Source organism: Falco cherrug, chromosome 1 (assembly GCF_023634085.1).
Source record: "Falco cherrug isolate bFalChe1 chromosome 1, bFalChe1.pri, whole genome shotgun sequence".
NCBI lineage: Eukaryota > Metazoa > Chordata > Aves > Falconiformes > Falconidae > Falco > Falco cherrug.
The window spans coordinates 53,140,606-53,164,503 of NC_073697.1; the positions used below are offsets into that span (position 1 = coordinate 53,140,606).

The 23,898-nt window shown below is 38.9% G+C and overlaps 1 protein-coding gene across 1 annotated transcript in view; it reads right to left on the reverse strand.

Annotated features, from left to right (window-relative positions):
- Positions 1–19,811, reverse strand: part of CLNK (cytokine dependent hematopoietic cell linker) — a 63,545-nt gene extending 43,734 nt beyond the window's left edge. Inside the window, exons 1-2 of the mRNA XM_055701572.1 lie at positions 19,672–19,811; positions 15,001–15,049 (exon numbers count right to left, since the gene is read on the reverse strand). Of these exons, the coding sequence (XP_055557547.1) occupies positions 15,001–15,011 (11 nt within the window). The 5' untranslated portion in view covers positions 15,012–15,049; positions 19,672–19,811. The remainder of the gene's footprint in view (positions 1–15,000; positions 15,050–19,671) is intronic.
- Positions 19,812–23,898: the final 4,087 nt, after the last annotated feature.

The following is a 23,898-nucleotide window of genomic DNA, read 5'->3' on the forward strand; positions in this document are numbered from 1 at the left end:
TTTAAGTTATTCTCTCCTCTGCCTCTCTCTTAAAAGCAGTACAGTTTTCAGACTTGTTCTGTGTTGTTACCTACCAAGTGATTTTTACTGGCAATTTAATTCTATACATCAGGATACGTTGCTTATCTCTGCCCTTGCATCTTGTAATGAAGAGTGCAAATCCTTATTCACCTGGGGAAGTCAGTGAGGAAAAAAAATTAAGTTCTTGATTCTCTGACTAGTGCTTGAAATCTTGGGGTTGCCATCTGTCAGACCTTTTGGGGACTGCTTGGTGTGAAAAAGGAAGCTAAAGACTTCTAGCTTTCCGCTTGCCTACCAAATGCCTAGGTATCCCAGTCTCAATGGCCAGAGGAGCTGAAGGTTTATTATCTACCTTCTCCTCCACAGATGAGCAATATCCTGGGAGCAGACAAGAAGCCAGGCAGATGGTATCTTGTCTCGGAGGATGTGGTGCTGGCTACAGCTACTTGCCAGAGAATCTGGGAAGGTGCTGTGTGACCCAGCACTGCCCAGGGTGTTGTCATTATGCATATAGGTCTTCCTAGCATATACCAGAGTCTGGCAATCTTCCCCATATCCCTAGGCAAGCCTGCTGTTTCAGCAGACATTTAACTCAGACTTAAGTGCCTGAATCAAAATTCCCTCCTTATTCCTGTTATGCTGATGGTTTGCTGCTTCTCTACAACAGCAAATCATAAAACAACTTGAGCAGACCTATTGCACATGACAGGCAAGTAACAAGACAGAACTCGAAGAAAATGCCATTTCTGTCCTTCCTTGCTATTTGCTGTCAGGAAGGAGCTAACAGGTAAGCAGCTTTTAATTGAATTTCACTCAGTCTAGTCAAGGTGGAGTAATCTGCATATAAATATAATAATGTAAGTGCTAGATCCCTCCCTCACTGACATAGAGTCTAACCTGAAATATAGCTCTTAGTATCCAGGGAGAATAAAATTACCCTGCCCAAGGTAGCTGAGAAATTATGCACCTAGAGAACAGTGTACACTGAAGCACTCCAGTTTACAGCTGCTGCAGTGTAAACCTATATCCTTATCCGTGAACCCAACAGCATTACCCTGTAGTTACAGGTTGCCAATGAAATCCAGTTTATAGATGGATGAAAATGATTGCTCCAAGTATTCTCACAGGAGTGATTTCCATGCTGTATTAGAGGTAAGCACAGTAGCCATTCTTCCAAGTAAAAATGAAAGCAAGCAAGTACCTTCATATTTGTGTGCATAGTGTTTGAGGTTTTGAATCATCAGCAAATAACAAACAAAAATAATTATTGTGATGAGTTATTTTTTTTTAATTACCTATTTGTGTTTTGTTAGAAAACCATCTCAACATTTCCCAAACACAAAGTTCTTCATGGAGGATAGCAAGTAGTAAACCAGTGGTGTCTGCAGGGATCTGACTAGAAAACAGTATCTATTAATTACCTGAAAATTTCACAGAATATTTTGGTGTTTTGATTTAGCAATCTGTAGAACTCACACTGAAAAATCTAATGTAAGAAATGCTACAATATGGGAGAAAGAGAAGGGGCTTTGCTGAGTAGGTTACATTTGCTTATTTAAACATTTCTATCACTCCGATTGGGGTCCTGAAGTATAAATTACATGTTTGAATTAACCTGCTGTTGACTCAGTGTAGGTATTCATGTTTGAAAAGACTGGCTTTTCTCTGGCTGTAGCTAAGTGCCCCTAAGAATTAAAAAACCCCTCCACTTAAGAGATATTTTTTTTCCCTCTTTTTCTCTCTCCCTTTCACTTACCCAACCTGATGCAAAAACTCATGTTCTTGACAGTCCTAGATTGCCATCTGGTCTGAGACTGACTAATCCCAGATTAACCCTTTTCTTGCTTTTGACCACTCTTCTACAGTTGTGCCCAGCTCTGGAGGGTATAAGCTCTACAGAAGTCATGGCTGGCTATTAGCTCAGCACTGCCAGCTACCCAATCCTAGGGCTTCCTGGGATTTCAGTTCACACTGCCTGACAGCTACAGACATGTACATAGGTGAAATGCTGGTGGATGTCTACATGAAAAGCTTACTAAGGGAGAGGAACTGGGGCAGAGTAGACCTGGCTGTTGATGCCTTTGTGAATAAGTGCCTGATTCTGGTAGCTGGCAAAGATGAAAATCAGACACATTTCACAAGCAGCACAATGTTCCTTTTAGAAAAGATTTCTTAAATCACCATTTTCAAGTGAGCCTCATATTTAATCCTTGTCCTAGTTCTCTTCTTGAAGGCTGTTAAACAGAAGCCAAGTCCAGTTACCACAAGTAAACAAACTATTCTGTGAATAACTGGGCACTCTGGATTTTCATAATGCATTAGCACAAACTTGTTAGGTCAACTTTGTGTTGCATGGGGATTTGAAGGTGATAAAACGTCAACAATCCCCAAGTTTTCCATCCTTGGTGCATGAAGTGGTCTTGGAATCAGACCAGGTATGGGGCTTGGCTCCACACTGGGCTAGTTAATGTCTTCCAGTTATGCTCAATTGTTTATTTTATTTCTGTGTTTATTTCTGGCATGTAACAACTTTAGTTGTTGTCATTTACTTAGAGGAGCAGAGACTAAACATAGTGTTTTCATATCTGGGAAGAGGACAGCGGTTAGGCTACTTGCTAAAAATCAATAGTGCTAACAATGGCATAACCTTTCAAAACACCTTCTTAACCTCTACTATTTCTGCAGTTAATGGCAGAATCATTGATATTACATAATTTCATCAGCAAGCTCATTCATAATCTAATGAATGACCTAGAGTCAAATAAGCTTATGGGAAAATTCCCATTGATTTCAAAAAGGTCTTGATCAGATTCCTACAATGCCTTTCTTTGCAATACAGGTCTGTCAAAAACCAGGATTGTAAATATACTGCTTTTCCAACTTTTCCATTTTCAATAGTGGTACCATTACTGCTTGCCTTTATTCTTGCATACTGCAGAATATTGTTGTATGCACATGCTATTGCATAGATATACATACATTCTGGCTAAATGAAGGAATATAGCAAAAGGAACTGGAGATTCACCATACAGCCATAACGTGACACTTAAAACAATGCTATCCAAAGTGTCTAATGTTCAGATACTGTGCCTACTGAAACCAAACTGACCTCCATGCCCAAATTAAACAAAACAAGTTTAAAGGTCAAGGAATCATATCTGCAAATAAAAACTTATGCTGGGAAAGGCAGTCAAATGAGAAATGGTAGGCTCCACTGCAGGGAAAAGGATACTTCAGCAGTATCTTTAGTGAAAGCTGAAAAGAGTTATGCTAGGTTTTAAAGTAAAGCTTAATCCATTTACCATAAATTAAAGTTTCATTCAATAACATATATACATCCAAAATGACCATTTTTGGTATTCATACCTCCGTTAGAATATGGAACAGAACCTAGAGAAAGAGGTCCAGGAGAATCAAAAGGAAAGCAACATTTATCCTAGTCTGTCTTGGCCATCACTGCAAAATTGTTCTACAAACTCCGTACCTTGCTCAGTATGCACAACACACTTTTTCAAAGGAATTACTTTCTGTTAATAAAAACATCTATTCTCAGGTTGTTTGATTTTGCATTTGTATTCATGTGCATCAATATTTTTTTTTTCCTTCTTGCTGTCAAGGTGTCAGTGATAGCCACAGAGATATTCTTTTTTTGACAGCAATAGAAATTTGATGTTGGAGACAGAGGGCTGCAGAAGTCTTATACTTTTTTTCTGTGGATGTCACCAGTAGCAGCATCGGGATGCTACTGAAAGGAGAAGGAATGATTTGGCAGCTTAAAGGCTGTCAAATGTGAGCATGTGCTGGAAGAAGGAGAGATTATTTTATTAACATGAATTAACATACTGAACCCCAGTTTATAATAATGCATTTTTGCACTATTAATCCTGTAACAGTCCTGTAATACAGTTGTCCTGTTTCTATAATATCTATTACAGTAAAAAATGAACAAATTGGATTTTCATGATGCCCCCATAGGAAAGCTAGATTAGTCTGAGGAGCTACTCCTTCCTTCCCTACTGGACAGTACATTATTTGCTTTAAACCATGTTTTTTAAAAATGGAAGGCTTTGCATAATTTGATCAATTTTTCTTGTTGTGACAGAAGACTCAAAGATTCTTCACTGGCTATATAGGGCTCTCATACTTTCAGTTAACCCACTGCCACAGTATTAGTGCAGGCTTTGCTGCTTGCCCTTGCTGACTTTCAAAATGTTACCAGTAAAATTACTTTCAAGGATAAGGTTAGTAGCTGTGCCCAGGCAGCTTTACTATGATGGTGTGCCCAAAGTGGTGGACCTAAGAAAAGTCCTGCAAAAGACTGGCCAATTTTCCATCTAGGTCAACAGATCACTAGAACTGTTAAAACTCAGATGCTTTCGTTTCAGATTCAAACATACTATTAGTAAGACCTAAAATTCAACAATTTCAATTACAACCAAAACCTCTTCAGAAGAGGGATCCACATTCAGTATTTGTCCATGGTAAATTAACAACTGACATACACACAAAATCGTTTGTTTTTCTGAAGGAATAAATTTAGCCAAGACTGTCATCCATGTTTTCAGTTATCTGCAAGTTATTCCTGTTCACACTCAGAAAAAAACCCACCAAAAACCATTTTCAGGATTTTTTTGCCATTGCTATGGTTTAACCCAGCAGGCAGTTAAACAGCACACAGCAGCTTGCTCACTCCACACCCTGCAGTGGGATGTGGGAAAGAATCAGAATAAAGGTAAAACTTGTGGGTTGACATAAAGACATTTATGTATAATAGGACAGAACAGGAAGGAAAAATAAATTATAAAGGATATACAAAACAAGTGACGTACAATGCAATTGCTCACCACCTGCTGACATCCAGCCAGTCCCTGAGCAGCTGGCTGCCACCCCCTGGCCAACTCCTGCCAGTTTTATTGTTCAGCATGACATCCCATGGTATGGGGTATCCCTTTGGTCAGTTTGGGTCAGCTGCCCTGACTGTGTCCCCTCCCAGCTTCTTGTACACCCCAAGCCCTCTTGCTGGCAGGGCAGCATAAGAAGCTAAGTCCTTGACTTGTTGCTAAGCAGTGTTTACACTAAAACATTATTATTATACTCATCCTAAATTCAAAACACAGTACCATGCCAGTTACCCAGAAGAAAGTTAACTCTATCCCAGCCAAAAACAGGACAGGTGTCTCAGTAAGCTCAACCAATACCTGGATTTTCATTCCAAGTTGGCAAAAAAATGTGTCAGCCCCATAAAGAGTCACTGCAAAACAATCTATTCTTATCCTGAAACCAAACACAACTCATTCACTCAGCCAGCCACAGCTCTTATCCTAGTCTTGACCGATCCAGCAGTAAACCGTGCCTTTTACTATACCACTTACCTATCCCATGAGTGGAACTTAGCCTTAACTACACTTGAGTGAAAGCTTCCATAGACCTAACCATGCTACTGCTGTCAGACCCATATCCTAATTCTGTGAAGTTTGTCTGACACAGTTTAAAGCTGTCTCCCCAGTCTAGGTCTTGAGCCTCAGTCCCAATTCTCAACCTTAAAGGTAGCTCAGGGACTCCTGTTAACTTACCCGTCATCACCTACGGTAGGGCCTTGAGGGCACTAATAGGCTTTAATGGCACTAATAGGCCTCACCTGTGGCCTCTCCCCATCCTGCCCATGGCCCAGGAGCCCCATTTCAGCTCAGCTGGGGACCGTCAGACCCTACCCAATGAACAATATCATAGAAGTTTTAGACCCCAGCTCAGCCATAGCCATGGTTATGTCTGGCCGTGGACCCTGTTGATTCAGACCTCAACACACAAAAGAACTTCCCAGCTTGACTTTGAACCTGTCCAGCAATGACTGGGCTGTGTCTGAACCTGATTACCCTAATCAGGCATGATCATAATCCTGACCAGCTAACTAAATGACTTCCCAGCTTTGTCTTGGCCTTGCCTCACTGCCATGAACTTGTCTGATCTGGACCCTTGGCTGAACCTGGCTACCATCCCTGTGTGTGCCCTGCTTGTCCCGTTGGGGTGGTGTGATGGATCCCCTGCCCCAATGGTTCTATCATCCCCCTTAGCTCCTAGCTTTGCACCCCTTGGGGCAATTCTTGTCCTAACTCCTCTAGTCCGGTCAAATCCACAGGCATGTTAAATTCAGGTCATGCTCATCTAATTCCCTCATCTTTGCCCCAGATGTTACTGTACCTCAACAAACTATATCCATCTGTCACCTTCAATAATATGCTTTTGCTGGCCCTGTGGGTCTTACTGGCATTTAGCAACATGACCATCTTTTCAGTTCTTACTCTCTGAGAACTTTACACTAACTAGTTCTAGTACTAATTTTAATATAGCCTCAAACAAACATCAGCTCTTTTTCAGTAACAGCAGCAGCAGCCTTCATCTAACCCCAAATGCCTTGCAGAGTCCCATAATAAGTTCTGGCTGCTTTAGTCTCAAACCCCAGTCCTAGATCTGATTGTGTCCCAAATTTAAACAATGCTCCACAATCCCATCTCCACCCCCAACCCATCAGCAACAGGATTCACACTTCTACTGACTGTTTTCATCTCATCACCCAGTTCTTTCCACGCAGCTACAGTGGCTTGACAGAGACTTGTGGATACTTGGCTCTATTTGAGACATTTGTCCAGAGGAACTGCAAAGGAAAACGGTGAGGTCCACCTTGCCCAGTTTATTGGATTCCTTGGAGTGATTAGGTCCCTGTTGTGACTAATTCCATGTTTTTAATAATTTGTCCTGAAATAGCTTCAATTTCTAAAAATGGAACTAGAGTTATATTGCATGAAATAAGGAAAGCAGAATAAAAAAAAACAAAACAGGAAATTCCAATTCTGTGCTAAAAGCATAAGGATTGATACTTGCTAAAGCTTTGCTCTCCCAGCCAGGGTTCCTGTTTTACTTTCCCAGGGGCCAGAGATGGTATAAGCACCTTAAAAATAAAAACTTTTAAGTGCTTCCATGTGAATTGAAAGGTGAAATTTTAAGCATACAATTTTTGAAATATGTTTAGTATGCAAGGGAAAGCAGATGAGAGGGAAATCATGAGTGTGTTCAGTTCAAAACCACAGGAGCATGAGATGCTCTACCAGTTGCTGGAACATTGACCTTAATAAAGCTACAACAACTCTCATAAGCTGGGCTCTGTACCACAGAGCAGGGAGAGCCAAAATGGCTTCGAACTGTGTTTTCCACTCCTCCCTAATGCAGGCTATAGTTGTGTTAGATGTACATAAAATGCTCAGAATGAAGATTTACAATGGAAAAGAATATTGCATTGGGAAAAAATGGGTAACAAGCATGTCTTTGCTGTGACAAAATAAAACAAAACTAATGTTTAGTACCAATGTATTACATTTTTTGCTGGCTCTCCCAATCATGTACCATCTAGAAGAGCATTTTCCAACATCTCATAGCGATGCCTTACTTTAAAAATTTCAACATTAACTGGAAAATCCAACATATTTTAATAATAACAGATGGCTATGAAGTGAATACAGAGCTGTATTTCACTCCTGGGGCTTTGTGGCTATTCAGAAGCCACTTGAGTTACACGCTTATGGTTAATAACATCAGCAGAGCCACTCCAGTTAATTACAGCATTATATTTACTCCATAGCTCTCTATTATGCTTTAAGTTGCAGTAAGTTAAGGGTAAGCATAAAATCCCTCCAAAGACATTGTACTGCCCTTGTTAAAATGACTGAAAAAGCTTCATAGCTGTAGACAAAATGTAAACCCCAGCATGGAACAAGAGAGGCTCTTTAATGTCTCTTGCACAGAGCAGCTTAATTCACAGTAATTCCAGACTGGCCAGATAGCAAACATTGTATTGCTTCTCATCCAGGCTGGTGAAATGGAGTATTGCTTCAAGCCCAGAGGAGGAAGGAAGGAAATGGGAGGTGTAATAAGTACATACAAAGGACTCTCAGGAAACATCGAGCTGTCTCAAGTTTGATTTAGTTTTTCATCCTGATTTCACCCCATTCTCTACATTTTTGTCCTTTTTCAGTTTTATTTCTGAAGGAGAGGAAACATATAAATAAAACCAAATAAATTATAATGCTTTGTTCGTCAAATAACTAAGACAAAGTAAAGTTACTTCACTAAGAAAATCTTAAGAGGTTTTTTAAGACTTTTTCTGTCAGTAAGGCTGTAAATTTTTCACTTAGCTTTTTCATTAAAAATAAAAGGGCAAACTCTTAAATGTAGAGTTTCATTTCAGAGGAAATAAACCCCATGCCTAAAACGTGGAACTGACAGCCCCCAAGAAGCCTGTTCTTAAGATACTTTTCGATTCCTCCTACTGGCTCAATACCCCCTGTAGACAATGGACCAGCAGGTAGTTTTCCTTTTGTGTCTCTTGCCCACATCTAGATCCTCTCTTTAGACTCCAAACTCAGGAGAGAAAGAATGGCAGAACTGCATATCTGTGGATCAGGGATAAGATAGGTGGGTTTGTGGATTAATCTAGGACATACTATTTAAAAATATATCATAGAGATCTTTTTTTAAGAAAAAACCAATATTGTAAAATCTATGCTTTTTCCCAGCATGAACCGAGCTTCCCCTGGATGCAGTGTCTCTGTTGTTAGGAGCTTGTTCTCATCCACCTTGCCACCTTTAAAGAGTAGCAAAAGCTTCAGTCTTGCTCTAAGTTCTCCCTTCAAATGCCAAGCTGTGTGCTTAAAGTGTTTTGCTTATTTCTGAACAACATCTGGGGAATAATGCTGTCTCTCCATATAGTAGCACTGGCCTTTTTTGCAATGAACACTGTACTTGGCTAGGTTGTGAAGTCATTCCTCAGTATATTGTATAAATATCTCAGAGGCCTTGATTGATCACAGGAACAGTTCTACCTGACATGCTAATAAAGGCAAATGCTACTTTCAGCACCTTACAAAACTACAGGAGGTATATTTGTAGTCCTTTGGAAAGGAAAGCCTCTGACAAATGTAAATAATTCACAAGTGCTAAAACATCTACTTCATCTAAATAATACTTTAGAGTGTAGCTATACTTAAAATTGCATATTAGTGTTACTGATGACTTCTAATTTATTAAAATGTGTACATTCATAAAACCAGTGCTGGAAAACTTTGAATCATAAAACCTAGTGGGTGTTGAAGCTAGCATCTTATTTCTAGCTCTAGTTTGAGCTGTGGCTCTATGCCTTTGAAGCCCTCACAGCTGGGGTTGAAGCTCCTCTCTGCAGACAAAGAAACGCACTGTCTTAAAACACTGGTTTTAAATTTGCTATAGCTTAGTTGGAACTTGACTTAAAGACTTGCTTCTCAACATAGAGACGCATCTCTGTATCTGCTTCAGAGGTGATACTACAGCATCTGCAGTCTCAGGTGTGGTTAGGAACCCACTCTCATAGCAAAGGTAAGCCATTGGCCTTAAAACAGGTTAAAATTCAGTTTATAGCTATGTTACGGCTAGATGCAAAAATGTGAACCTTTTTCCTATGCAAAATGTCATTTAATCAACTGCAATATTTCTAATGTACCTGTCACGCTCCTATTTGACTGACTTTGCCTGCAGCTCAGCATGAATTTTTCCAGAACAAACAGAAAGTAAGCTCTCCAGGTTCAGGCTTCTTGGTTTAAAACAGCAGGACTTTCCCTGCTGAGCTGCCCCTACCTGCGAGCACTTCAAAAGAGCAGTCGCAGCAGGGGACATAGCTGAAACCGAAAGTGGTAGTTTTGTCTAGCACAGGAGGTTTCACAAGTCTTCATCCTCGAGGGCAACTTGTTCATTTAAAAAATACTTTTTTTAAAGAGGTACATTGCACGGCTGTTATAAGACCTTGAAGAGGATAATAGTAGTACTTAATAGTTCTTTCCCTCTGGTCAGCTTTGTAAGAAAATGAAATAAACAGAAAAGAAGATGAGTGCACTGTTCCACAAACTCTGTGTTAACCCGATTTCTATACTGCACTTGCTGGGTGACAGTATGTCAAAGGGTGAACCACAAAGGTTGTTTCTTTGATGTTATTTTATGATGTACAAAGACAGTACCATATCAGACATTATTCTCCTCCATGGTCTTAGTTAAAATTATCAGGAATACTGGGTTATGCCTTTGCTTTTTGGGCTAGCGGACTGACTGTGGCAAGGTTCTGAGAGATTTAGGGAATGCCTTTGTTTAAGGATGAAAGAAACTGTTGACTTTAACACATTTTAAGCTCATGGATTTGCAGGTGTTTATTTCACATTGATTTCTAAGTTAGAATAAATGGCATTGTTTTCCTTATGATAAGAGAGAAAAGCATGTGCATCTCATGTGTTTTATATAGTTTTACTGACTATAACTCTGATAAAACAAGTGCTAAGTGTCTTTATACACATGGGGTTTTTCCACAAATATACTGGTCAGGTCCACAGACATGTGCTTTAGTGCCAGCAGATCTAGGGACTGCAGTAGTTCATTCAGTGATTACTGAATTTCTGTATGTATAGAATGCTGTGCGTCATGTTCCAAATTCATACATTATCATAATTTTTGAATTTTTGCTTTTTTAAACACCTTCAGAATGATAGACTCACATTGGATGATTCCTGCCACTAATCAGTCAGTCTCAAAAAGGTAGTTAAGCTAGGATGGAGAGCTGATTAGCTATGTACTTGACATTTTTAAAAGCTATAGCGAAGTATATATCTGATAAACCTGGGAAGACCTCAGGAACTATTCTTAATTTTTTAAATCAAATTTACCCTTTCTTGCTCCTAGGTCCAGTGCTTCATGAAAGTCTAACCCCCTTAAAACATGCATTGTGTGTTTTGTGATAGCTCAGAAAATAGATATTTATGATGTCTTCTCATTAAGCTAAGCTTGAGCACTGATAATTGAAGAAGTCTCCCTTTCCCCATCTGAATAAGAACAAATTCTGGAAGTGGAACACAGGTATCATTCTTCAGACAGGATGACCTGATACTAACTATTATACATACAACTTTTCTTTTACTGTAAAGTTGACCAGAGTTACCTGCCAGAACATGAATTTGTGCTAGGTTATTATGTTAGTGCTCCTACACACCCACAAATTCAACCCCATACCCCATGCGTAAAACCTAACTGCATATCTTTAATTTAGTTACTAGAGGTATTCCAGCCAAGGTGAATCTACTAAAGCTAGTTTTAAACTAAGAGCTGCAAGCCTTGCCTGCACATGGGGGTAAATACTCCGGTAGTTCGTTTTATTGAGCAGTGAGCTGCTATCAGTATGTTACTATCAGCAGTGAGCTAACTAGTTTAAGCTAAGTTAGCTATTTCTTTACAAGATCTAATAGCCACAGGATGTTTCTGCAGTAACTCTTTTCTGGTGGCTGGAGTACCTAAAAATAACCACAACAGAAAATGAAGTAGACACTGAAATTTTCTATGGAGAGAAAATACTTTTTCATAGATGCTTATGATTTCTACTGAGGTGGTAAGCAGAAGCTGCAGGCCCCCTGCTCTTTGTGCAAACATTGGGAGGTGATTCTGACTGATGGATCTAAGCTTGAACAAAGGAGTGCCATGGCTTAATAAAAAATCCACACACACCCCCCCCATCTGCTGCCCCTTTCAAACCATAACCTCTTGCTGCTGCTGAAAATGTCTTCTGAAATATGGCTTCTGTTGCAGCCTCTGTGACATGCAAAACTAGAGCCTGTAACTAAGAAAATGCATGGCCTTTCTTATGTTCCCTGTGAATTTCAGTTCTACCCTGCCAACAGATGAAAAAAGTAAAATGTGGTTGTGTCCCTGGGAGAAAACTACTGATTAGCAAAACTCAAAACCTGAAGCAAAATTAGACACTCAACTATTACTGCCCTCTGAACTGCACAGCTCCTACACTAGTCACAGGGTGGATTCCGCCATCCACACATACCCACCCAGCCCAACTCTGGGAATAGCAGGGGTTAAAGTATGTATGGGGTGTGATGACATCCCTTCTAATATGCTGTTAAAAGAGTGGGAAAACAATAGGAAAAAAGAGCTGCAGCATAATAGGATTTGCATATGTGTGTATGATTCATCCTCATAGAGGAGCTGTATCTGGATTAGATAAGCAGACAGTGAAGAAGACTGAAAGCAGGCTGAATAGCCAGGCCAAGAGGGTTGTGATCAGTGGCACAAACTCCAGCTGGAGGCCATTCATTAGTGGTATACCCCAGGGGCTGATATTGGGGCCAATACTGTTTAATATCTTCATTAATGATCCACACAATGTAGTAGAGTACAGCCTCAGCAAATTCTCAGAAGGTACAGGCCTGGGAGGAGTGGCTGATTACAGCAGCTGGGTGTGCTGCCATTCAGAGTGACTTCAATAGGTTGGAGAAATGGGCAGAGAGGAACCTGACGAAGCTCAAGAAAGGGAAATGCAGAGTCTTGCACCTGGGGAGGAACAACTCCATGCACCAGTCTGTTCTGGAGCTGGAAAGCAGCTTGACAGAGAAAGGCTTGGGTGCCCTGGTGGACATCAAGTTGAACATGAGCCAGCAGTATGCCCTCGCAACAAAGGCCAACTGCATCCTGAGCTGCTTTAGGAGGAGTGTTGCCAGAAAGATTAAGGAAGGTGACTCCTCACCACAGGTGAGGCCACACCTTGAGTAGGGAACTTCAGGCTTACTAGTAAAAGACAGACATGGACTTGTTGGAGTGAATTCAGTAAAGGGGCATGAAAATGATGAAGGGACTGAAGCATCTTTTATACAGGACAGCCTGAGAGATTTGGGACTGCTCAGTCCAGAAAACACAAGGCTTGGGGGTGTGTCTTGTACATGTTTATGCATACCTGATGGGAGAGAGTAAAGAGGAAGCCAGGCTCTTCTCAGTGTATGCAGACAGGAAAAAAGTACACACCAAAATACAGGAAATTCCATTTAAATACAAGAAGAAACTTCTTTACTCTGAGTGTGGTCAAACACTGACACAGTTTTCCCAGAGATGTGGGGTCTCTGTCCTTGGAGATATTCAGAACTCAACAGGACACAGCCCTGAGCTACCTGTTCTAGCTGATCCTGCTTGAGCCCGGGGGTTGGACTAGTTGATCTCCAGAGGTTCCTTCCAGCCTCAACCATTCTGTGATTTGTCCACTTATATATTGCAGCAAATTAAAGCTTTCCAACTGTTGAAAATACATTTTCATGTTAGTAATGAGAGGATCTGTTAAAGGAATGGAATTGTCTTTAAAGGAAGGCCCTATATGGTGGCCTCCATCATTTGGGAACACTGTAGGAAACATGGAAAAACCAATGGAGAAGAGGCAATGTGGGAAGAGAGACAAAGGGTAGAGCAGGAGAAATGTACAGGAGAAGGAAGGTAAAACTATGAAAAGTCTGAAACACAAAGATCTAAAACTAAAGACTAGTTTGGGGAGATGTTTCACACTGACAATTTTAGTAATTACTCTCAATTGCCTTAAGGCATGTTTTGAAATAAAAAATACATTCCTGGCAGCATTTGAGTTGCTCCGTTCCTTATAACTTAATTGGTCTGCAACAAAGGGAATAAATTGAGTTAAATTTAGTTGTGAACCAAAATGTTTTGTTTCTCAGTTAATTTTCAGTGCTAAGTATTTCCTTTCTGTGTGCTGTGGATCCTGATGCAGCACATAGCACTTCCAGGAAGCCTGTATGCTGTTAGGTGTTCGCTACAGAAGAGAAGACGGTGGGATTGGTAAGAGTAGTAAACGGACAGTGATTTTGTGATGCTACCCAGAAGCAAAGTCACCCTAAAATGAAGATAGATTGCAGTGGTACAATGCTGCAACATCAGTGTAAGTGTTTTAAGTGAGGTAACCTGAGCAGAAGTTCAGATACTCACTATGGGTAAGAGGCAAGATGTCTCATAGTAGAAGAAAGATGGGTCTCCTTATTAGAGAACTAGATTTCCTATGGGGAAAATATCTCAACAAACACAGAAGCTCCTTTCAGTCTTTGCCTCTCAGTTCTGTCTTAATATTTTTTGCAACAGGCAGAAAAACATTCGGAAAAGTAAGCAAGGGAAAAAAAAAACCCGCATAAAAAAGTGAAGAGTTATTGACTTCATCTCCCAGACGAGTTGTTCACTTTGGATGCTTACACAAGATAAATATTTTTAGGGATAATTTATGGCACAATAATAACTTTAAAGTCTGTTTAAAGTCTGTTTATTACCCATGGAAGAACCCGTAGGCTCCAGTTTATTTAAAACATATTAGAACTAGCCACTAATATATGACTCTGGAGCTGCTTTGAAAAAACTTATCTTCAAATATCTCTGTTGAAACAAAACACAGGAGGCAGTGTTTCTCAGTGAAGGACATCAGAACGAGATTCAGAAAGCTTGCATTCCTTGCAAGGATGTGCTACTAAATCTCTATATGATCTTGCCATGCATTGAGTGTATTTTAGCTGGCTTCAAAATCAAGCCTAGACATTGTTGCTTATCCACAATGTTACTACTAAAGGCTCCTACAAGCTAAATCCAGAGTGCTGCAGCTGTTTTTCCCAAATATCAGAGATCCTTAGGTTTCATTTTCTCTTGAGGTCTTCTCGAGGTTGCATATGTGTAATTTTTTCATGCCTTCACTGCCTCCCTGCATCCCATCAACCCTGGCAGTAGCATTGTATGGCTAGCATCAGGATGATGGGTCTTTAGTCTTCTTTAAAATATCTGAAATGCTCTGATAGAAAGACAGATGAGGTTTATATACTGAATACTAGAGGTAAGTGTAGTGGAATTAAGGACACCTTTCAGAAACCATCCTGGAGGAGTGATTTGAGAACTAGGAGAAGCAGGAGAGGTGGTTTCAGAAAGGAAAAAAGTAGAAGGCAATAACAGATTACCAAAGATGTGGAAAGGTTGTGAGACTGCCATGTAACCTTTAGCACAAGTGTGGCATAATATTAGCATCAATAATCAAATGCAGAGTATACAGCAGAGTATAGCATGCCAAAGAGAGGTTGGCAAACATGCAGATACAATACTTACTCCTTGTTCATGATTCCTGACTCATGAAAATGCAAATCTTCAAAAGAGTCTGTGATGAAAAAGTAAATATATTGTTTATTTAGAGTCTTAAAAATCTAGATGTATGCCTTTGTAGTCCCTTTATTATTTTCTGAGTACTTTTTGCGAAATAGAAAAGAACTTAATTTGAGGTATCTATTCTGAGGAGAAAATGCTTCAATTTTGACAGGAGTTATTCAGTCTGAAGATGTGACAATGACTATGACCAGCACCAGAAAGTGTATACCATAGTCATGTTTTTAAAGGTGGCCTTAATGATATCTCCATTTGTACATGAACAAATTTTCATTTATGCATACATTGTTCTACCATTACAATCTGTGCAGTCAGTAATGGAATTTGTACATATAGACTTGTATTTATGTAAGAATTTGTGAAGTGAGATTTAAGTTTTACAAACAAGCTTAAATTTTTGGAAAGGATCTCTGAAAAATCTAAACAATATGGGTCTGTGAAACTCCTTGGTCACAAATGCGGGAATTAAGATAGATGTATGTATATATATATATACACACACACACACTTGTTAAAACTTCAGTTTTGCAGTTGGAGAAATCTAAAATTCTAAAAGCTGTTTCTGAGTTGTCAGCTATTGTATTGCCAAGGCTTTTAAGCTGGTTATTCCATCAATTTTCCAATTGTCTGCTTGTCTCTGCCTGATATTTCCTAATAGAAGCCGCAGCAGTTGCATAATTTGGACATAAAAATGGAATTTATAACTTTTGCATTTACTCTGTATCACTGTCCACTGCCATTGCTTTCAGCTTAACAGCCATGGTGAGAGTGAAAAATAGCCTTCTTGTCTTCTAAAGTACAGGTACTTGTTAAATGGCAGGGCCTTGCAACTGTGTGTATACCAATTGTTTCTGAGCTTTCTACTATCCTCACCCTATTTCACATTTTCATTTTAAATTGGCCTTAAATTCACAGAAAAAAATTTCTTATGCTTTCTATTTACAGGGGAGTGTGCACATTTAGTTCAGTTTAAAATGTCTTAACCCAATTTTAGCTATAGCTGAGTGATATTGGTTGTGAACCAAAATGTTTTGTTTCTCTACAGTTAATTTTCTCCTGCTTTTTTTGTGTACTGATTATATTTATACAGTGTTTGTGGAATTCTTGGTAGATTTCTATGGCAGATTGCTCTCTATCTGAAATCACAATAGTGTGTTTGTGACAGCAGAAATAGCCAACGATGGCTTGTGGTTTACAGTAAATGGTCACAGCAGAAACAGATGGACATCTGACTGAGAAAATGGGTTCCTTAATTACTTTTTAAAATTAAGACAGGATTAAAATTCTGAAAGATGCACAAGAAACCGTGCTTTTGTCTGAATGACTGCTTTTTAAAAAGCTCATCAGAAGGTGTTGACTTCTTTTACCACGGAACAAGAGAATAAAAACTGTTTTTCCTGCCTTAAATATTGGATGTTATGCTTCAGATACCTGAAAAGAGCTTGATATTCTGAAGAAAGCAACCTGAAAATTGGCTATTGAATGTGAGATATAGGATCAAAAGATCATTTATGAAAAAGTTTGGCCCGCATTTTCTCTGTCAGGGCATTTGCACTTGTTAAACTTGTTTCAAAATATTCAAAGATAACATGATCTAAACTGTAGATTTATAATCATTTCAATGATTACCAGTAACTTGCACTATTACAAATGAGGGGATTATTAGGAATTTAAAAATTACATAGAATTATGTAATAACCTCTCTTTTTGAACATTTCCAAGCATTTTGGTGTAGAATGGAGCTCAAAAGTATAAGGTCTACATTGGAGGAAAAAAGAGAAAACTCACATCAACAAAAATCAAACCATACAATTTTTCCAAGGCTTGCTTGGAGAGTATTGACATTGAAGTTGTAAGTAGAGGGAATGTAAGATGAAGTAGGGCGAGAGCTCCAAACAATTAGCAAATTCAACTGAGAAATATGCTAGGGAGCACCAAGTAGAACTTGGCTGATGTATCATCCAAATCCTATTCAGCCAATTCACAAAAATAACTCTTTATTACTTGTACCTAAACCTAGCTGGAAATCACTCACAGCACAGAAATAAGACTACACAAAGTTCCGCTATACAACTGTAGTGATAAACCACTTTTTTAGCAGTCTACACCTACTGAATTTGGGTGGCTGCCTTTATTGTGGATGTGGGGGCCTTTGGAAATAAAATTCTTGTAATAAATGCAGTTAGTCAAGCTACCAGACATGTCAGCTATTGATTGAGAAAGTTTTGCTATGATTTAGACTAGTAATTTGGCCCAAATCATAAATGTAGAAGTTCCATGGATTAAAAGAGACAATCAACAAACTGTAGCCGTGTGTCTGCCTTTCAGCAGGACCACAAAAGTGGTTTGCAGGCAACCAAAATGCTTTGGTTTTTACGTTTTACAAAACAATGTGTTTTACAGTGCCTTTCTCCCTTTGTCCATCAAACACAGGGACACAGAGACATGAAGCACATTGTGCAGGAGTCAAGGAGAGCATCTGTTTCTTTTGGCTAAAACCCTGCAGTGCAGAGGACCCTTGCCAGGCAAACTGATTTAGAGGCATTTGCCAGTCACGTCCTTGTCCTAAGACCACCATCTTACTCAAAATAAACAAAAAAAATCTACTCTCCTAGAAGCTAAGCTCTGATGAGGTACTTCCATTCCATTTAAAAAGAAGCAAGGAAAATAAAAGACCCCAGCCACCAACAGTTTGCAAAAAGCATAACTAAGCATAATGAGAAATCGAGAATTAGCTTTTATGTACTGTCTGAAAAAAGTAACTACGTTCAACATATGAAGCACAGTTAAAAAGCCAGCCAAGTACTATTTGCTGAGAACAAAAAACTTTCAAATATTGCTACTTGCATGGAATTTCAAGATGAAAGGGGAAAAGAATTTGAATACGTGTATCCTTGCTTTTGTTTTAGCTGTGTTGCACAAAATGCAGCACATTTCCTGGGGCTTTTACTTTCAGAAGAAGGATGTGCAATGCAAACAGATTCCAGGCCTCTGCAGGAAATTTCATGAGTTGTTTGTCCAAACCTTACAATGGAGCAAACCACAGCAACCTGCAGTATCCTTGGGGTGACCCGGTGTCTTAAAATGCTGAGCAGAGATGTTTCATTTTAGAACTGAGAAGGTCACTGTTGTCACTGTCTGTTCATGTGGATAGTTAGTGCTAGTTTGTTCTATGAAGAACTTGCTAGACAACATGTTCTAGTTAGTACTTTAAGGTTTTATGCCATTATTATTTGAGTAAGAAGAAAAGCTACAGGTTCTGCAGGGCATTTAATTTTTTCTAAAAAAACCCCAAAACCCAAACCCAACAGAAAACCAAAACAAAACCTACATGGCATTAGTGCGGAAAAAAATGACTTTTTTCCCTAATCAAAAGTGAGTTATCAAGCACTTAAGTGCTTCTGAAAATAGGAGATAAGCTTCTAAATCATTTAGACACCTTTGAAAACCGGATATGAAAATCCAGCCAACAGCATAGCCAGTTTCCTTGTCAGGCACCACTGGAGGAAGAACTGAAGAATTTGGGTTTCAGTTCTGTAAATAATTAATCTGTCTCTCATATCAATTCCTATAAATAGCTAAAAATGTCTACCGGAAGTCAGATCTTCATGCAGAGACTGCAACACTACAGAGGCATGGTCTAAACTTCACACTAATTATCCTTGCTCATTTGGCCGTCTGTATTCTCACAATAAAGTTTAATGGAAATGGATAAAAGTTGCTGCAGACACGACTACATTCCTGGTTCAGAAAATCAGTTGTAAGACTACAGTTAAGCTGCAGGTTGCTTAAGTTGGGCAGCTTAATTTTTATGCTGCCAGTGTCTTGCTCTATCTCCTTTTGAAGTGCTTTGTAGTACCAGGCCAATTTTATTTAGTACAAGAGGGAACAGTGGTAGAAACTGAAACAATTATTTTACCAGCAAGTATAAAGCAGTTGTCAAATGGCACTGTCAAGATTATTTTCAAAGTCTGTCTTCACAACAACAGCAAATAGTCACATGTAGGAGGAAGCACTTATTTATCTGATTGAAATGAATACAATCTGGTTTCACTAATTTGTTTCTGGCAATAATTAGCATGTTGCTCAATTTATTTTAATAGCACACTAATTTGATTCCATCTCTTGCCAGTAATGCAACCAAAAGCTTCATAATAACAAAATATATCTCTAATAGGAGCTGCCAAAGTTTTCTGTAAAGGCAGTTATTTAGGAAATGATTTGCATTGGTTTATTAAGCGTAACTTTACAATGCAGTTCTAATACATTACTTCTACCTGGAAACTTGAATTAGTAATGCAGAAAACACATACAGTGGAATTGGGCAAAAAAGGCCAGTTGCTTGGTAGAGGGTCTATTGATTTGCTTAAAGGAGAAGGGAAGTAAATGGTTTAAAAAGGCAGACACGAGCTTTTGCTGTATGCCATGAGACTGCCCCGGGGGGACAGGGTATTTCTCAGACCTGCCTCCCACCAATCCGCATTTCAAGTCATAGTAGATACCTGCTGGAATTAAAGCAGACTGTGGAACACAAAATAACCCCTTGGTTAAAACTCTTTTCTTCAGCAGAAACCTTTTAAAAGCAGAAAAGCACAGGAAGAAACAAGGGCAACTCACAGATGCTTTCCTTCAGGGCATGTGGGTTCAGCACTAGCACAACGCCAAGTTGGTTTCCTCTGTAAAGCAATTTTTGTGTGCTTTTGCTAAATTCTGTGCGAAGCTATCAGGTCAGTGGTAGTCAGATGGTCAGATAAGTTGAAACAGGGCAAGTGGAAGAATATTCTGCAGGTTTTTGATGGTTTCCTGTGGACAGCTACCACGTGCCCAGGCACCAATCAGCACTATTAGCCCTGACCAGTGGATACCCAGCGTTTCCTCTCTATGAATCTGCCTCAAAGCAAGATAAGATAGAGAACATACTCACTCTTGTGTACCTTAACCCATATTCAATGACTCTTGTCTCTGTAGAAATAGGTGTTTCAAATGTTGGCATAGAGAAAATTAATTTCTTTTGTTAGGCTGCTGCTTAATTTTGATGGAGGAAAATAATTACTACTCCTGATTTTAAATTTTCTCATCTTCTCAAGCTTTTCCAAGAGCTTATAAATTATTTTAAGTTATGTTTAACTATTTTCATTATCTCTTTCTCAAAAGAAATTAATATTTCTGGAACAATGTGCTTATTCTTACACTATGGTTTCAAGGGATTTCAGTAGATTTTTGTACCTATGTATAGGACTACTGTGTAGAACATGAAGAATGTTTTTCCTTGTCTTAAAACAGAAGACCTGTATGCAAAACCAAAATATGTATGTGATTTCTGAAAAGATATACATTCCCAAATATGATTTTTTCTATTAAAAATAAAATTTTATATAAAAAAAAAGTTGCTATGGGAGAAAGCTGTACATCCTGAAAACATCTGTCCATAGTATACAATGAGGAATGGTGTCCAGCATAAGAGCATGGCACCATTTCAGAGAGTTTAGAAATTCACATGCGTGGGGCACTCACAGTAGAGCCCCAATAAATCTTTGTAATGGGATTTCCAAAACAAAGTCTTCTGTTGTAAGCTGACTCCCCCTACAATAGCTTGCTACAGGCTTGTTGTATTTCTCAGGAAAAAACAGTATTTTTTCTGAAAATCTGCTCTTCATGCAAGAAGTCAGTTAAAAATGAAGTAGTCCCAATTCTCAATTAGTTCAGCATATGGCCTCAAACCCAATATGTATTTTGGCTGTATTTGGAAAGCATGTTATGTTTTTATTTGGGATTTTTAATGCAAACATTTGAAGCCATAGCATTTATGACACTGTGTGTATAAAAAAATTCCATGTGTTGTATGGAACCATCATTATGGCAGATGGACAAATTTAAAATTATATGTTGCAAAACTACACTGTCTTTATTTAGCATCAAGTAGAGTCAACAGGAGTCCTACTGATCTCTTTCATTGTTCTTTTAGAGAACGAAGATGAATCCTATGGATTGCTTTCTAAAACAACCTGCACGTTCAGTTTTCTTCTTTCTTACTGTGCTACAGGCAGTCCTAGGTATCCTGCTGTGGGGGAGAGACTACAGGAATTCCTTGGAAGAGATTTAGTGGAGGAAGAACAATGGTGTGATGGCACTAGTACTGTCCATTGCAGGACACACCTTTCTGGCTGCATATTGCAGGAGTGCCTCCACAGCTGCTCATCCTTTCTTCTTGCTTTCTGTTCAGAGCAGGGTTTAATTAATGGAAGCAATGCTAACATGACTTTTGGTTTTGTTCCAGTAGTCTGTCCTTGCTCATGTTTTATGGAACAGAAAGTTCTGGAGCTGTGAGGCAGTTTCTGGTGGGACTGTGTCTTGTGCTGTGCTTATGACTCTATGACAAGAGCATTTTCTTTGCCTAGATTTATTTCTTTTAGTCACTGATAAAAATAATTTCAGTCATGTCTGCTTCCAGACTCAGTATACCACTGGGTCCCATGAATAGTTCAGCTAAAGAAAAAGTGAAAAAAAAAAAAAGTGCCATTTAAAATAGTTTATTTTGATATTTCTGAAAGTAAACATTTGTCTTTTTCAAACTATAGTTCACATAGGTACCATTTTAAAAAGCACCATTTCATTCCAAGGAAACAAACCTTCCTTTATGACTTTGTGGATCACACAAAAGTATTTCTGACAAATGTATATCTTTTTTAAGGCTGAACAGCAAGGTACATGTTACTGCCATGGAGTGAAAAGTCTCAAAATTTCTTTGTGTAAGTGTCATCCCAGAGCAACGGACATTGACAAAAGCTTAAATCTGTAAGGACTGAGCTCCTATTTCAATCAGGGGAAGTTGAAAAATCTCACTTCCTCAGAAAATTTCTCAGCATCTTAAAGTGGTTAGCTGCTAAGTTCCCTCAAAACCTCTCTTCTTCAGAAAAAGTTCTTTTAACATTATTATTGACATCAATATTACTTTGCCTTTAGTAAATGGTACATTACTACTTTAATGTCCAAGCTGTTCACTGTAAGAAAATGTCTCATTTACAGTGGAGGGACTCAATGGCAGTATCATGCCTGTGAAAAAGCAACATCCCAGGACAGATGTAAACACAGCATGATTCATCCCCCACAAGCTTTCCATCTGCATGGCTGCCTTGGTACACAGCCGGTAGACTGCCTGCAGGGTAGGCTTAATGCACACACACATGCTGGGCTTCCTTGGACCTGCAAGTTCTCGTGGATTGTGGAGGATGCTCTCCTGTCCCATGTAAAGCTGCTTTTGCAGGTCTACAGTACTGAAGAGCTGAGACTTAACAGGGCCAGTAGAAGTGCCCTCTACTGAACTATGGAGCATTTTTCTCAACAAGGTAGAGAAGAATAGATTGTATGTTGTTACCTTTCCTGTTTTGGAGGACATTGCCTTTTCTGTTTTGCAGGACAATATCTTTTCTGTTCATTCCCTGTAGTTCTTGGATGTACAACTAAAAGCCCTACATTTGGATATGCATTTTACTTACCTTTCATTTCTGCACCATTTATTTTCCTTTTTAACCAATAATTTTGTTAGTCATGACAACATGGGGACATTCCTCACATTGTGAAATGCTACAGGTAGCCATCAACATGTGAAATGCCAGAATTGCCAAACTCAGTTTCTAACAACATAATTATTTTTGTGTGTGAGTGCTGATGAATTGTGATGGGAAAGTAAACACAAATAGACAACTTTTATGACAAAATTTAGAGGGATCTAGAGAAATTAGAATTGAGAATAAACTCAGCTTTGAGTTACATGGGATAAAAACTTGTTGCCTTTGCTGTGTCAGTGAAAGGGCTAAAAAAAGCGTTGAAGAGTAGGGATGCTTAGGAGGAATCTTCCATCTTACCTGGGTACATCCAAACCCTGCACTGAGGGAAGCTGGAAAGAGTAAATGGTAGGGCAAGATCTATTATTTATACATAGTTTGTTTGCAGGCTACAGGGGAGATCCTGTAGGGCAGACATTGTCTATGTCTTAAAAAGCCTCCCACAACATTTACCCATCCCTTTTTTTCCTAGTTTATGTTGTGATGATGGATATTTTAAAGGATAAATTCTATTCATAATAATGGAATTTCTAGTATATGTAGAATGTGTATATTGTGGCTCACTTCCCTGAATTGATAATAAGTTGCCTGTAGCATGACAGAATTCTATTTAAACCTTTCTAGGAAGGTTATTTTTCATTCACTTATAGATTTTTTTCCCCCGGTGTTTCTCATAATACCACTTTGAAAAGTAAAGTACTTCCCTCTATTTACAATGCATTTTGCTGACTTCCTGGGGTTTTTTTCCTTATCTATTTCTCAGTGTCACTTACAAGGCCAAACTAAACAGCAGTAAATCCTTTATTTTATGCTAATATAAATAAGGCTGGCCTATCTGGCTGGGAAGCTCTGTGTACAGTGTGCCTTTGCTACTTTTTGAATGGAGGCCATCTCTATATTAAAATGCTTATGTGTTATCAAGGTCACAAAGTCTGCAGTAATAGATCAACTCTGCCAATATAAATGAGGAAAGAACATATCTTTATAATCTAAATTTATTCTTCTTCCAAGCTAAATTAAAAGATCACAATGCCAGGAAAAGCTTATGGAAACCTTTGCTTAATTACTGATCAGGTGAGGATGCAGTACACTACTGCTACTGTAGTTTCATATAGTTTGTTAAGGAATTTATGTCAATAGACATGGAAAACCACTGGGTTTTGCTTTGGTGGATTGAATGATAACTGGAAATAAACAGGACAAATCTTGCATCGGTTCAGGTCAAAATGTAACTTATTTCTGGAAAAGTGAAAAAGCTGAAATTTTGGTGTACAAAGAA